We start from the raw sequence: 14,421 nt of genomic DNA on the forward strand, positions 1-14,421 counted from the left end.
TTTATATCTATTACCTTGGAAAGTAGCCTGTGTAGAGATCTAAGCAAATCTTGAACCATTTCTAAAATGACTATTTAAAGCATGTGTCTCTATTGGTTATATCATGTCTTCTCATAATATCATGGTCACTCACATTAGCCAGTGCATAGATGATTGAACCATTCATCTGTTTGCTAAGATGAAGGTAACAAAAGAGGATGATCAGGAATCATGATGTTGAATAGCCTAGAAACTGAAGGAAATTTGTGACTTCTGCTATGAGGCATTGGAGAGTGAATGAGAAAAATTCTCAGTTCATCTCCTTATTGAATAACAAATAAACTCCTTTACCAATAACCACATCCTCTCTTCATCATATATTATATTTCACTTCTAGATTACATTTTTGCTTGAGACCTTAATTGATTTGATTATTCCAAATAGCAACTATTAATAGGATTTATTTCTCAATCTTTTGTTGTATCAGCTCAAACTGACCTATGTTTCTGACTAGAATACCATATCACTTTTAACAGATTTTATGCCCTTTTAAGAATAGAAAGCTCAACTTCTTTTTTCTTTCCTTCTATTATTTATTACATAGATCATATTTTTTATATTTATATCAGATTTATAGATCAGATATAGATATCAGATCCCTTTATATTAAGGACCACAGAAATAAAAACTTAATTGAAACAAAACTGTTCCAAAATCTTGGCAAATAAGTCAGATTAAACGCTGTAGATCCAGTTATAAGTTTGTTTCCTATTATGGATGGGATTCTAAAGAAGTCATAATTACATTTTTTTCTGATTTTATCTTCTTTATTGAGAGAGAGAAAAAGAAAGAGAGAATATATAAACTTGCTCTGTGTTAATTAATTTACCACCTATTATTTGGCTGTTAAATATTCTCCAGCCCAGTCTCGTGCATGCCACCTTTACCTGACATTTCTGCATGTATGTCTCACCAGAATTTAAACTCACAGTTTCTACAAGACATTTAGTATGTGTCTCCCAAAACTTTTCAAAACTCTAAAGACTCTCTGAAATCATCAATCCCCTTTTTCTCTCTACTATCTATATAATTAGTCAGTCAGCAAGTCTTAGTAATAAAATCTGCTTGATTAATTTCTCTCATCTATCTCTACTTCAAGACCCCATTGCCATTGCTTTAGTTCCAAACTTCATCTTCTCAGGACTAGATTATTCTTAGAACCCTTCATACATCATCTCATAAGAATAGAGGAGATCAATGAAATCTTTGTAGTTGTGGACAATTAAAATTCATTGATAGAATTCATCTAGCATTAATTTTCCTGCAATTCTCCTGCAATTCTTCTGACTTGTGGTAGCCTTAGCTTAGGACCATTCTGGTCTATGGACCTGCTGTCAGCTATAACATCACCGGTTACAGAAAGTTTTCTCTGATGCCCTCATTCTACAATTCTCCAGGCTGGGTCAGCAATTCCTTTTGTATGATCCAATATCAAATCACTATAATGTAAGTCCATTATTTGTTTCCTTGGATTAACAGTGAGCTCATAGATGGCAAGAATTCTGAATTAGTCATCTCTGTGTCTTCAGACCTTGATACCTAATTCGTAGTGAAATCTCAAAAACAGCTTGTTGGTCCCTAAATGAGTTCTGGTTCTTTCAACTTTTATTGAAACTAGGAGGAAAGAAGACTGAAACATTTGATAGAAATTATAGAGGAAATGAGATGGGAAGGTAATAAGTGTAAAGCTTTATTCTTCAGAGTTTCCAGGAATTAGCGTGTATACACTAAAACAAGTATTTTATTTGCATGCTGGTAAGCAGTTTTGTGATGTAAATCTTTGATACCTTTGTCGAAAGTCCAATTTTTAAGAAACTTAAATGATGATCTAGTCTATTTGATGACTGTGTCTTCAATTTGGACAAGTATCTAGTCATGTCCTAAAAACAAAAATGTATTTAAAATATTCAGCAAAATCTGTAACTTTGAGTTGTTCAACTAAAAGTCTAGATAAGATGGTTACTTGGTGGGAGCTTTTGTGATCAGACGTTTCCATAGTCACTGAAGATTAAATTAAACTCAGGCACAGGATTGTTTAGGCGATGCTTCCAGAACACTTCCTTTGATAGAGACAGAAACTAAGCATGTCCTTGGGTGAGAGACAATCTAATTAAAGCAGGAAGGAAGTTAAGCAGGAATGCCCTTTACTTTCTCTCATCCTTCCCGACTGAATATTTTTACTGGAAGATCTACCTGCACATCAACAAGGCATCAGCAAGAAACTTCCTCCCTCTTTCTATCTTGGTTGTCATTAATGTCTTCAAATAAAGCCTCACCCACTTAATTTGTTTTTGAAAAATATTTTCCTCTTTATCCTTCTCAAGAGAAGCCTTTATAGAGCTTAAGCCTCAGGAGACCTTAAACCAATAGAGAGCAACATTAGAAGTAAAACGGAGTGCTCATAATAAGGGTAGAAGAAGCAGAAAGAAGACTAAGTGACAGAGTAAGAAAGGAAGCAGATGCCACAAAGGCCTGTGGGTGAAGTGGAAGGGAACATGGAATGTGACCCAATAAAGGAACAGGCACCAAGCGTGTGAGCATTTATCAGAAGTCAGACTAGAAAGTGGGGTGGACAAAACTAGCATTGGAAGTATATCTTTAGCTGAGAAATAATACTGGGTGATCTCAAAGGATAATGTAAGAGAGAGAATCAGGCAGGAATCAAAGTTCAGGGAAGAAAAAGGATCAGGAACCCAAATCCACAAGAAAGTCTGATGTCAGCTGGTGGAACATCATATTATGAATGTGATTCTGAGGATCAAGGTTAGGCTTTGTCATTTTGTATACCGATTTAGCACTTAAAATCTGATTCCCTGCATGTCTGTCTTGTGGGTGCTTGGAGCCATAAGCAGACTGGAGGCATGTAGGGGAAGCCAGCAAGCAAGAGCTGGGCAACTGGTCTGGGCACTGGTTTTCCACTGTCTGCGAATGGGTATTTCATAATGTCTTTGTTACAACCAAATTTTAGTAAAATGAAAACACTTTATTTCTCTATGGAGTTTGTTCAAATAGGATTTTTCGCACCCACAGATATACACACACAGTAATTGTTTAAATATACATAAATATGTAAAGACATATCAACTTAGGTACTAATAAAGCATGTTGAAAAATGTGCCCACCAAGAATTACTACAGGGGTATAAAAAAGCATGCTTGTACATTCTTTTTATACAAAGAACACATTGGAGAATAAATTAGCATGGAAAATGGTCTCTTTGAAGGCACAATAACTATTGTTTCCTTATTAAATCCAGTTTTTCAATTAAGTGGAGCCTCACTAATTCACACTATGGCTGGGAGGTCCCAGAGAGAATTTCTTAACTTTGTAGATTAGCAAAAAACTATAATTGGGAAAAAAATTGTGACACAGACTCCAGGAGACTGGAGAAATGACTGTCATTGTGTTCCTTTATTTTGATATCTGGCTTTAGTTTTTAATTATTGAAATACTTCATAATGGGGCAGCAAAATTGCTGTATACTTTTGTAAAAGTAATGAAGGATGGAGACAGGGAATTAATTTATTGAACACCCACTACCAAGTACTCACTGTGCTACCAGCTGTCTCATATGATCCTGACAACACTTCACTGTAATAGCCATTGTTATTATTCCCAATGTACGGAGAGAAAAACTGATCTCAGAGGGGTTCAGTAATTTGCCCCAGGGAGCACAGTTTGTAGGTGGTCAAGCTGATGTTCCAGTATTTTCTATGTCATGGTAAAAGCTTAACTATATTTTATTTTTGCTTTGTACATCCATTTAAAAAGGAATTCTCTTCATTTTCAAATTAAGTATTGTGAGCACTGTTTGGTAGATAAAATTAGCATTGCTGATCTGTGCTTCAGTGACCATATTAAATTTATTGAAATAAATTAAAACAAAATAATTAAAATATTAAATTTATTAGAATAAGTCAAAACCAGGGTAAGAATACCAAGATGGCAAGCAAATGTACCATTACAGGAGTGAAAGTAATTGCGTTCTCACAACCAGTCATGGATTATCGTAAGAAAATATGATGACAAAAGCTGTTTGGCGAAGCGTCCCTGCCTTCAAGCAGGATCTAGACCTGTGACTGTGGTTTTAAGAATTCTTAAAATTACAAACAGGGCATGTCAACTCATTCAGTTAGCGAACACCAATGAAGTGCTTCCTACCTACCATGCCGGATGTTGTAGATCTACAGAGACGAATGTAATTTCTAGTGAGCACTTAGTATGCACCAGATATTTTATGTACATAGCGATAATTGATCCTCATAAAAACTCTGTGAGGTTGTCAGTGTTATGCTTAAATTACATACAGGAAAATCAACATTTAAAAAAGTCGAGTGACTTGTTCAAGATCCATAACTATTAAGTGGTATACTCAGAACTTTAATGGTCTGTTCACCACAAAATTCTATGTGGTTTGCACCGTACTGTGGAACTTTCAGTCTAGAAGAAACTGACATGAAAACTACTAATTAATAATACAAGACAATAACATAATAATGTTTGTCAAGGATAAGCAAACTCCAAGAACAATGGAATTCTAGCTGAGAAATCGGACAAAGTTTTAAGAAGAGCCTTCAAGGATAAGAAAATCTCAGGTTGCTGGAGAAAGCCAGAGAGAAGCATTCCAGATTGGTTAATAATGTAATAAATATTTAAGGAGGAAGAAGGGTAGTAGATTTAGTGGGGTGATCGCTTTGTGAGTTATGTGGATCTCTGATCACTAGGCTGTACAACTGAAATTGGTATATTATTGTATACCAACTATAACTGAAAAACAAACTCATTGAATTGTATAACATAAATACAATCGACTAATTGTCTGTTATATTTCAATAAAGCCGGGGGGAAGGGTGGGGAAACACCATAATCCAGAGCAGAGAGGCATGCTTGAGGACTAGGATCTAGTACCTTCTGTGCAACTAGAGTGTGGGATTAACATTGAAAGGAGTAAAAGTTAAAGTTGAAAAACAGAATGTCTATATTTTATCACAATAAGTATGCAAAAAAATTTTTTTTAAACCCATAATATTGGCAAAAAAAAAAAAAAATCACTACAAAACCCAAAATCCAAAACGAACTGTACAGAGTCTTAGATGCTATGCTAAAGAACGATTTTATCCTTTCTGGGTGGTTTTTTAAAATTTTTGAGGAGATGAATAACCTGATTTGATTTATATTTTTTAAAGAGAGAGAATTAGGGGTACGTAAGTCTCGATCAACTATTGAAGTTAGGGCTAACAGAAAGCTGTTGCAATAAAGTAAGGAAGAAATTATAAGAGCTGGATTTAGGCCACTAACAAGAGGAATGACAGCTGGGGTGGGAGTGAAGTGTGGTCACTGTATAGGAATTTTAGAATTAGAAACTTGGAGGCGTGTTATATATGGCTGCAGAAGGAGGAACCAAAAGTTACGTCAAGATTTCTAGAATCAATGACTGAGTAGAGGAAGGTAGAGAAAGCGCGGATTATTGGTGGAGGAGAGATGTAGAAATACCAATTTTAAAGCACTCGCAACTGTGTTAACCGTAACTGTGATAATTACATTCTTAAAATATAATATAAAATGGATGGGGAATGTTCCATTTTTTGGCTCACATTCTTAATAGCTCCTGAATCATTTCAATGGAAATATATTATAATCAACAGTTTTTGAAAAATCATCAAAAATTACTGTGACTAGGTGATTTGGGGGGTGTTTTCTTTGGTGTCTTTTTGGTATTTCAAATTAATGGTACAGATAATTTCTTTCCAGGTGGTGACAATTCACATCACTCCAGTGAATGACCAGCTTCCAAAAGAGGCACCTGGAGTATCTCGGAATTTGGTTGTTAAGGAAACCGAGGTGGCTTACATAACTAAGAAACATCTACATTTTATAGATACGGAATCATATGACAGGGAGCTGCTCTATACAATAACAACTCCTCCATTTTTCTCCTTTAGCCACAGGTATCTCTATGAAAATTCATCATGTCATTTTAGTGTAGTGTTGTATTCTAGGACTGCAGAGTCAAAAGTGTCACTATAGTGCTATGGTTCAATTGCTTTGTTGGTCAGACGTGAACTTAAATTTAATTCAGCATTTACTATATCTCAAACTTATACCTCCCTATAAAAGCTGTCTTAATCGGTGACTTACATTTTATAGTGTCTTCAGCTTAGGTGAGCTTAAAACAGTTTTTAATCACTTTTCCTAAAGATAATGCTTCTTTTTTCATTTAGTAAAATTTATTGAGTCTTTATAACACTATTTTTAGGGATCGTAGGTTATGAAATGGTATCATATTATATGATTCCAATCCAGAAAACCGGCATGAATATACTTTAGGCTCATATCAGGTATGTTATGATGAGGAAGCATTATAAGAATGAGAATAATGATTCTTTTTCATGACGTCAAAGCAGAAAATATTGTACATACTTTTTGTAGTATGGTTAGAATGGCATTGATGAGATTGGACTTAAGGCTGGAACCCCCCCTAACATGGAGAGAGAATATAAAGATGGAACATTTTTCTTCCCACGATGAACTCTTTTAGTTTAAAAAAATTGGTTTCAGGGTATTTGACTTGTTTTGTGTTACCTGGAAAATGAGCTGATGTGTTTTCTTATATTTCTCTTTAGACACTTGGATGCTGGGAAATTATTCATGGTGGACAGCATACCACAGTTAACCAGAAATCCTGCAGCCCCAGGCCTGAAGTCATTCACGCAGGTAGGACGCTGGGCTAAAATGTTGAAAAACATGAAAGAAGTGCCCTCTGAGAAGTCGTGGTGCTCCTTGAGAATGCTGGCTTTTGACATCTGTTACAAATGCTTGATGTCTTTATTCTTTCAGCTTGTACGTTTGCATTAAGCATGTGACATCTATTTGACAAAGCTTGATCAAGCTGAATATGATTTCAAAATCTTGTAATTCAACACAGACTTTTGCATTGTTTTGCCAGCAGCAGGGCTGTGATTTAGGGACCTAGCACATATGTTTTTATTCCACCAAATTCTGTTTATCTAATATCCTACTATTATTAGTGTGCTAGAATTGCCACAGTAAATTACTACGAACTGGGTGGCTCAAAACAACTGAGATTTATTGTCTCATAGTTCTGGAGGCAAAACAACTGAAATTAAGGTGTTGGCAGGGTTATACTCTTTCTGAAACCATGCAAGGGGATCCTGCCTTGCCTCTTCCTAGCTTGTGGTGGTTTGCTGGCAATCTTTGATATTCCTTGGTTTGTTGATGTATCGCTCAAACCTCTGCCTCTGTCATCCCATGGCCATCTTCTTCCTGTTTGTTTCTCTTATTATAAGGTTACCAGTAATATTAGATTAAAGGCTCATCCTTTTCCACTATGATCTAATTATATCTGTAACAACTTTATCCCAAATAAAGTCACATTCTGAGGTACTGGGGCTTAGGACTTCAACATAGCTTTTTAGAGGGACACAATTCAACCCATAACATCTTCTACCTCCCAAAATTCTTACCAGCCCTCTCCCTACTCTTGTGAACTCTACTCCAAAGACCCAAGAGGGGTCACAATAATAGTGATGAGTGCGTAGACAGCAGCCATTGTTTGGAGCTAATTATACTTAGTTTCACTGTAGTTAGAAGTTGTAAATGAATATGTCAATCCCATCTGGTCTGATTTTATTCATTTATGATTATATTCATTTTCAGATGAGGAAAAAGAAGGCTAGCAGGTCTAAGTAGCTTGACCAATATCCCACAGCTACTTAAAGCAGTAGAACTTACACATGAGCTCTACTTATGGGTTAAATAAAATTCAAGTCCTTTGTCTTACAGTGTTGGCTGGCTACAAGCACTTGATGTGTTTAGTTAATTTCTTTGTCCTTTTCTCTCCTGATTTTTAGAAAATATGATTTACAGATCTCTTTGGAATCTTCTAATTGATGATGGTGACATTTAAAATGTTCGGTATCATTTATCATGACAGTTCTCTTGGACCTAGATCTCTGAAAGACTCTGATCCTTGCAAATCAGAACCCATGTGCCCATCTCAATTTGCTTTGCAGGATGCTGTGAACTATATGAAAGTGGCCTACATGCCACCTCTGCATGATATCGGCCCCCATCTACGACACGTGCAGTTCACGTTTTCCATCAGTAACCAGCATGGCGGCACTTTGCATGGGATCTGCTTTAACATCACAGTTCTTCCAGTGGACAACCAAGTTCCTGAGGTATGTAAAAGGTTTGATATGAAGGATGAGAAGAAGGGAGGGCCTAAGGAAAGCAAAAAAAAAGACTTTAAGGCTTACTGGAAATCCTAACTTTTCTTTAGGCGATTTTAAACGACTTTATTTTCCAGCTAACTGTAGGGAAAAAAAAAAACAAAAAAACAAAAAACATGGGGAGGGGAGTCCCTCACCTCCCATGGGACTTTCTGTCTAAAAGGAGAGATTTTCCAGTTGCTAAATCTGGCATTATTTTCAAAGCTTTATCAAAATCTCTTTTATATTCTTTCCTTTCTACTGAGTTTCATGTGTTGATAGGGGAAGGGGATTAAATTATGGGTCTCTTAGCACCAGAAGGGCTTATTTGCTCTCGCCACAGGCCAACTATGCTACTGTGTAATCTAAAAAAGATTTTAATTTTCTAAAATGAATTAAGATGGGCCCTTTCATTCTACCTTTTCCTACTCCCCAATGTTTATATAAGCTTTAAAGCGCTGGAGTCTCTCATTAAAACCATACTACAAATGCAATGCCACCTTGTGTGTCTCATCTAAGAGGCTGGGGTTTATACTGAGGGTTTGTTCCATACCCTACTTTCTCCCTATCATAGTGCTAGACTTAATTATTGTGGCTATTCTTTGGCTCATTTTTCCCCTAAAATGTGGAAAGACAGAGTAGGATTACCCACCCATTAGGAACCTGAGGAGACTACAACCTACATAAGTTTCATCCCTAAGGAAAGAGGTTCCCTTCCCAGGTAGCCACTTGGAATATAGCCAGGAAAGCACTGATGTTCCCGTTCCTGCTCACTCCTTACCATCTCTATCCTTGACCAAGGTTGTAGGCAGAGATCTCACCCTGAGGAACCAAGGGGCTTACAATAACAAAAATAAAAATAATAACAATAATAAAAAACAGTATTTTTAAATAATGAGTAGCCAACACTTCAACATCAGGAAGTTTCATAGCAAATCTGGATTTCTGGCTTCTATGGAAAATTTGGAAACTGGCAACACTCAGCCCACAAATCCTATGGCAATAGTTGGACAAGGCATACTCCCCAGTTACCAAAGTCCCCATCCAATCCAGCACAGTCATTTACATCGCCGGCGTGACCCTTCAGGCCTGTGAGCTTGCAATTTTTGGTAGAAAATGTGCCAAAGAACTCACATAAAATAATCTAAACTATATTCTTTGAATTTTTTCCTATCAGAAACCAGATCACATTCTCTGTAGAGAACATAGTTTAGAAAATTTGTTAATTGGACTAGATTTTATTCAGACCACCCTTTTCTATGTATGAGATCGCAGTCTGAAATAGCCCAGCATCTAAAGAAGCGAAAGCTTCTAAAACAATCATGGAAAAATAGTCTTTTATTCAAAGCAGTCCAAGTCTCTTGCTAAAGAGAGATGATCCATGGAGAAAACTACAAAGGATGAAGTGAACAGTTACCTCCTTCAGTAGATGGAGCAGTTTTGGAGACTTGGAGCTAAAGTGGCATAGTAGCTTCTGTCTTTTTTCTACATTGTGTGGGACAAATGAATAGTACCTTAGAGAACTGAGGATAGTGGAAATAAAATTAAATGAGTAGTTCCAGTGAAATCAGTCACAGGAGTAGTTCCTTGATGTCAAATACCCCCACATGGCTGGGCTGAGTGATAACCACTAGGGATCTTGACACCACGTTAACCTGAAGCCCCAGAAATCCAAGCACTGGGTTTGAGCAGAGACTGAAAAGTTAATGATTAGTCAGTGGGGCCAAATTAGCCTTATTTTTTTGTTTTTTTGAAGGTTGCTCTAAATGTATTATATTTAAATATATTATATTTAAAAATCATCTAATATAGTGAAGTGTATCCCTTGCAACATTAGCATCTTGAGATATTGATGCAACTCAGGAAAACACGAAGCTGCAGACACGCACCTTGTTTCAACGATAATATTCCTCTCTAAATAAGAGCTCCCTTTATTTTTTTTCTCCTACAAACTGAAAACATAGGTTTTGCAGAATGAGAGTAAGGCCCTGACGGAAGGATGGGGCTGAGGTTGGTTGTAGGGAGACAAGGCTCTTGCTTTTATGTTTTCTTTTGCTGGTGGACGTAGTTTATTAAAGATTAGAGGGCAGCTGTCTTAGAGTTGTCAGTCTCATCATTTTGACCGTCTGGAGGGCTGCCCTTGGGACATCCATGGATGCCCTGGCAGCAGTGCCCTGGTGGGCAGGAGAATAGAGCAGGGCTCTGAGTAGGGGCTTCAACTTTTCCTTGCTCATTTCCCTTTTGTCGCCCATTCCTGTCCCATCCTCTTTATCAACTCTTTCCTCAGGGAACGTTTTCCTTTCTGGGAGCAGCAGCTGCTCTGAAGAGAGTAGCTGCTTCCTTGGAGGATGCTGTGTCCTCGCATTGGCAGGACACCCAGCCCAGGTAATTGGTGAGGGGCCCTCAGATCCTATAAATTTGTCCCCTAACTGTATCTGCTTGCTTTGCTTCTGTGTAGTAATACAAATTTGAGGAAATGCTAAGTTAGACAAAGTTAACATATTTTCTACTGCAGGATCTCAGAGCATTGAATATGTTTATGTGCCTTATAAATCTCTACGGTGAAGATATTCTGTGTCACAGTTTTCCAGACTTATTTGACAATGGAACACTTCTTTGCCAACTTTCAATGTGGTGTAAAAATATCCCAAACCCTTCTAACTTGTTTTTTACTTACAAATGAATTATTAGTCAGTTGAGCAGTTGGTTTCTATTATAAAAATATCTTTATGGCTTTAATATTTAAGCCTAATGTTTGAATAAATTTATTTCCTATAGACTCTTCAATTTCCAATCTTCAATTTCCCTGCTTTACTTCCATCTCTAAAATACAAGTGACACTGAAAAGCTTCAATCAATTTCGCAAGTCTTTTAGAATTTTTAGGTTGTAAAAAAAGATGGATTCTTTTCTCTAGGGGAATTCGATATAGATTTTACTCATTATGTAAATTAAGGTATATGTGTGTCGAGCAACGGGAGGTATGGACATGATGATGAATTTAGTACCACTGATAGTAACAAATTTGATTGCTGCTTTTCCTACACAGGTTCTGGGATAAATGAAATATAGATGCTTTCAGTTTTATAGATGTCTTGCTTCTTTGTATACATCAATGCTTAAAATCGTCAATATTTAGTGAAAAAATACTTTTCAGCTGAATTGTTCCCCTTTGAACTTGTCCTCTTTACCATATTCTTGAAAAATTAATGGACATGTAAAGATGATGCTGGAACTTTTCTAATGATTTAATTAGCTCTTTCTTCAGAGATACCTCGGGAATAAGGCTTTAAATGTGTTCTTCCTTCTGTCCAGGTTTTTACAAACCCCCTGAGAGTGTCCGAGGGAGGTCACTGCATCATCAGCACAGAGCACGTTCTGGTTTCTGATGTGGATACTGAACTGGACAACATCTACCTCACTCTGCAGAGGCTGCCTCAGCATGGAAGGCTGGAGCTGAATGGATTTCCTCTAAACGCAGGGGGCACATTTTCTTGGGGAGAACTCCACACCTTAAAAGTTAGGTTAGAACATTTCCTGGCTTTTTGTGTTTACATGCTTTAGCTCTCATCTGGATCAATTGTGGGGCAGAGAAAAAAAGATTTGTCCAATCCATTCAGAAGTACCAAACATTGCCACTTAATACTTTCAAGGGTCAGCCAAATATTAGAAGTGACAAAATTTTGATTTCCAGACATTTTTTCCTCTCTGACTTGCTGTACTACTGGGAATGACTTTATGGATATTTAAACAACAAAAATTTATTACCATAAATGTTAAATTTGCTGAAACTGCATCTGTCACAAGAGGTAACAGTCAAACTAGACGAATAGGGACTGAAATCATCTATAAGACCAATCTACATAATTGAACTTGGCTTTAAGAAAAGCCATTTTCATAACCCTGGAAACTCTGGGATAGAATTCCATTGATCAATGTCTTTTGTATAAATTTTTATTCCACTCTACTGGGAAGAGGCTTTGGAGGAAAACAAGCAGGGAAGGCTGGGTCGGTAGGGCATGCTGACTCTGTAACAGTTGGAGTGAGAACAATCTCTGCCCCATGGTAGTTCCCCTTCCCTCAAAGTCTTTCATGGTTCTGTAAGAAACGTCTACAAAATCTAGTAAAAAAACCTTATCTATAAAACAATGCAAGATACTCAAGAGCAATGGTCAGGTAGCCTGACTTACTGATTATTTTCTCACAAGTTCAAGTTATCAATAGGAATTTTGGCCTGTTTGATGAAGTACAGTAAAAGATAATAGGCATTGAATGCTAAATTCCACACTTGGAAGTTGACTAGGAACTGAGATTTGCGCCAGGAAGATCGATTTCATCTGACAGTTTAGTTACATTATTTATAGTCTCCAATATCTTGACCTCTTTTCCCTACTCATCCTCATTAAAGTTTCCTTTTTTTGCCCCAGAGATCTCAGCTCTTTTTTTCACTGAGATCTTTTTCTTATATGTTAGAAAGCTCCATTTAAGTAATTCTTTCTAGGGGATGAATGATGGATAGAAAAATAAAAGTGCCAGCACATGTATTTCAAGCGTTCTTCTGGGGCAGGGGTCCCCAACCCCTGGACCACAAACCAGTACCTGTCTGTGGCCTGTTAGGAACCAGGCTGCATAGTAAGAGGTGAGCAGCGGACAAACAAGTGAAGCATCATCTGTATTTTCAGCTCTCCTCAGCGCTAGCATCACTGGCTCAGCTTCACCTCAGATCATCAGGCATTAGATTCTCAGAGGAGCACGAGTCCCTGCTGCCAAAAAGGTTGGGGACCGCTGTTCTAGAGACTTGCAATGATTTTTTTTTCCATTTAATCTTCACTTCAATCAAACTAAACAAAGTGGATGGTTGTATTCTCATATTACGGTTGAAGGAACTAAGGCACAAAGAGTGAGGTCACTCAGCTAGTACATGGAGGAGTCTAGTTTTGAAAGAAGTTCTGTTTGACTCTATCTACAGTCATGCCTTTGAAAATGTACGCCTAGACCTACTTTAGGGGTTTTAACATGGTAAGCTAGGATTGTCATATTATCTCATATCAATCTACTTTTGATGAAAATGTTAGGGAGCATGACAAAATAAAATATAGGAAGCAGTTTATGGGAGGGATACTAGGGGTTAGGAGGTGGACTTTCTCCACTGTTGAAATAGAATCCCAAACCTGAGTCCCTAGCCAGAGTATGGGTGAGATTAGACCTGAGTAAAATACCTTTTATCCCTAGAATTTTTTCATATGTAAATGTTATAAATATTCGATATACCGCACTATTTTTATTGCAATTAAAAAAAAGCAACTTTGTGAGATGTAATTTACATGCCATGCATACCTAGTTCACCCATTTAAAGTATATAATTTAGTAGCATTAGTATAATCATAGAGTTGGGCAACTCGACATAATCAATTTTTGGAATATTTTTGTTACCCCCCCCCACCCCAAAGAAATGCCTTACCCTTTAACTGCAATCCCTCATTATTCTTCCCCTTCCAACCCTAGGCACCTACTAATCTATTTTCTTTCTCTGTAGATTTGCCTATTCTGGGCCTTTCATATGATTGCAATTATGCAATATGTAATAATTTGTGACTAGCTTCTAAAGCAACCTCTAATTTCATTTCCTAAGACTTATTTCCATTCCTGAGTATCTTGAACAGATCATTGATAAGCTAAAAATTAGGCTCAATTCAACAACTTTGTAGAACTTACCATGTGTCACTACAGTGGGCTGGAGAGTAAATGAAAAATTTAGGATTAGACAATTCTTTTAAGAAACTCAGGATTAAAACAAATAGGCCAAAGCTAGACCAAGGAAAAATATTTTTAAGTCTGGAATTTTTATAGGTTGAGAGGAAGAGAGATAGTAAATAGAAAAAGGGAAAATGGTCAGAGAGAGGAAGTAAATAATTCATAGATCAAAATTTTAGAGAACCGAATAGATCCAGAGCACAGGCAGCAAAATCAACTTTAAAAGTAGGGGAGGAGGGAGAATCATCAGAATCCACAGTGTCTCACTTTTACCTGTCGACTGCTTAGTCTCAGTGTCTCCCTCTCCTCAGCTAGTGTTTTCTGTAAGTAAACAGAGCTGAATCAGCTGATTCTCATTGTCATAGCGGCAAGCTAAAGGGCTGCTTTTTGATTTAGAAA

The 14,421-nt window shown here is 37.0% G+C and overlaps 1 protein-coding gene across 6 annotated transcripts in view; it reads left to right on the top strand.

Annotated features, from left to right (window-relative positions):
* FREM1 (FRAS1 related extracellular matrix 1) overlaps window positions 1-14,421 on the top strand; it is a 138,289-nt gene that overhangs the window by 49,586 nt on the left and 74,282 nt on the right. For all 6 annotated transcript variants that reach the window (XR_005655539.1, XM_039875149.1, XM_039875056.1 and 3 more), the window contains 4 exons: window positions 5,791-5,987; window positions 6,663-6,753; window positions 8,073-8,240; window positions 11,584-11,792. Coding sequence is in view for 5 of the 6 variants with exons in the window: in XM_039875149.1 (XP_039731083.1) it covers window positions 5,791-5,987; window positions 6,663-6,753; window positions 8,073-8,240; window positions 11,584-11,792 (665 nt within the window). In the remaining variant the exon portion in view is untranslated. The remainder of the gene's footprint in view (window positions 1-5,790; window positions 5,988-6,662; window positions 6,754-8,072; window positions 8,241-11,583; window positions 11,793-14,421) is intronic.

This window comes from Pteropus medius, unplaced genomic scaffold (genome assembly GCF_902729225.1).
Source record: "Pteropus medius unplaced genomic scaffold, Ma_sr-lr_union100, whole genome shotgun sequence".
Classification (NCBI taxonomy): Eukaryota; Metazoa; Chordata; class Mammalia; order Chiroptera; family Pteropodidae; genus Pteropus; species Pteropus medius.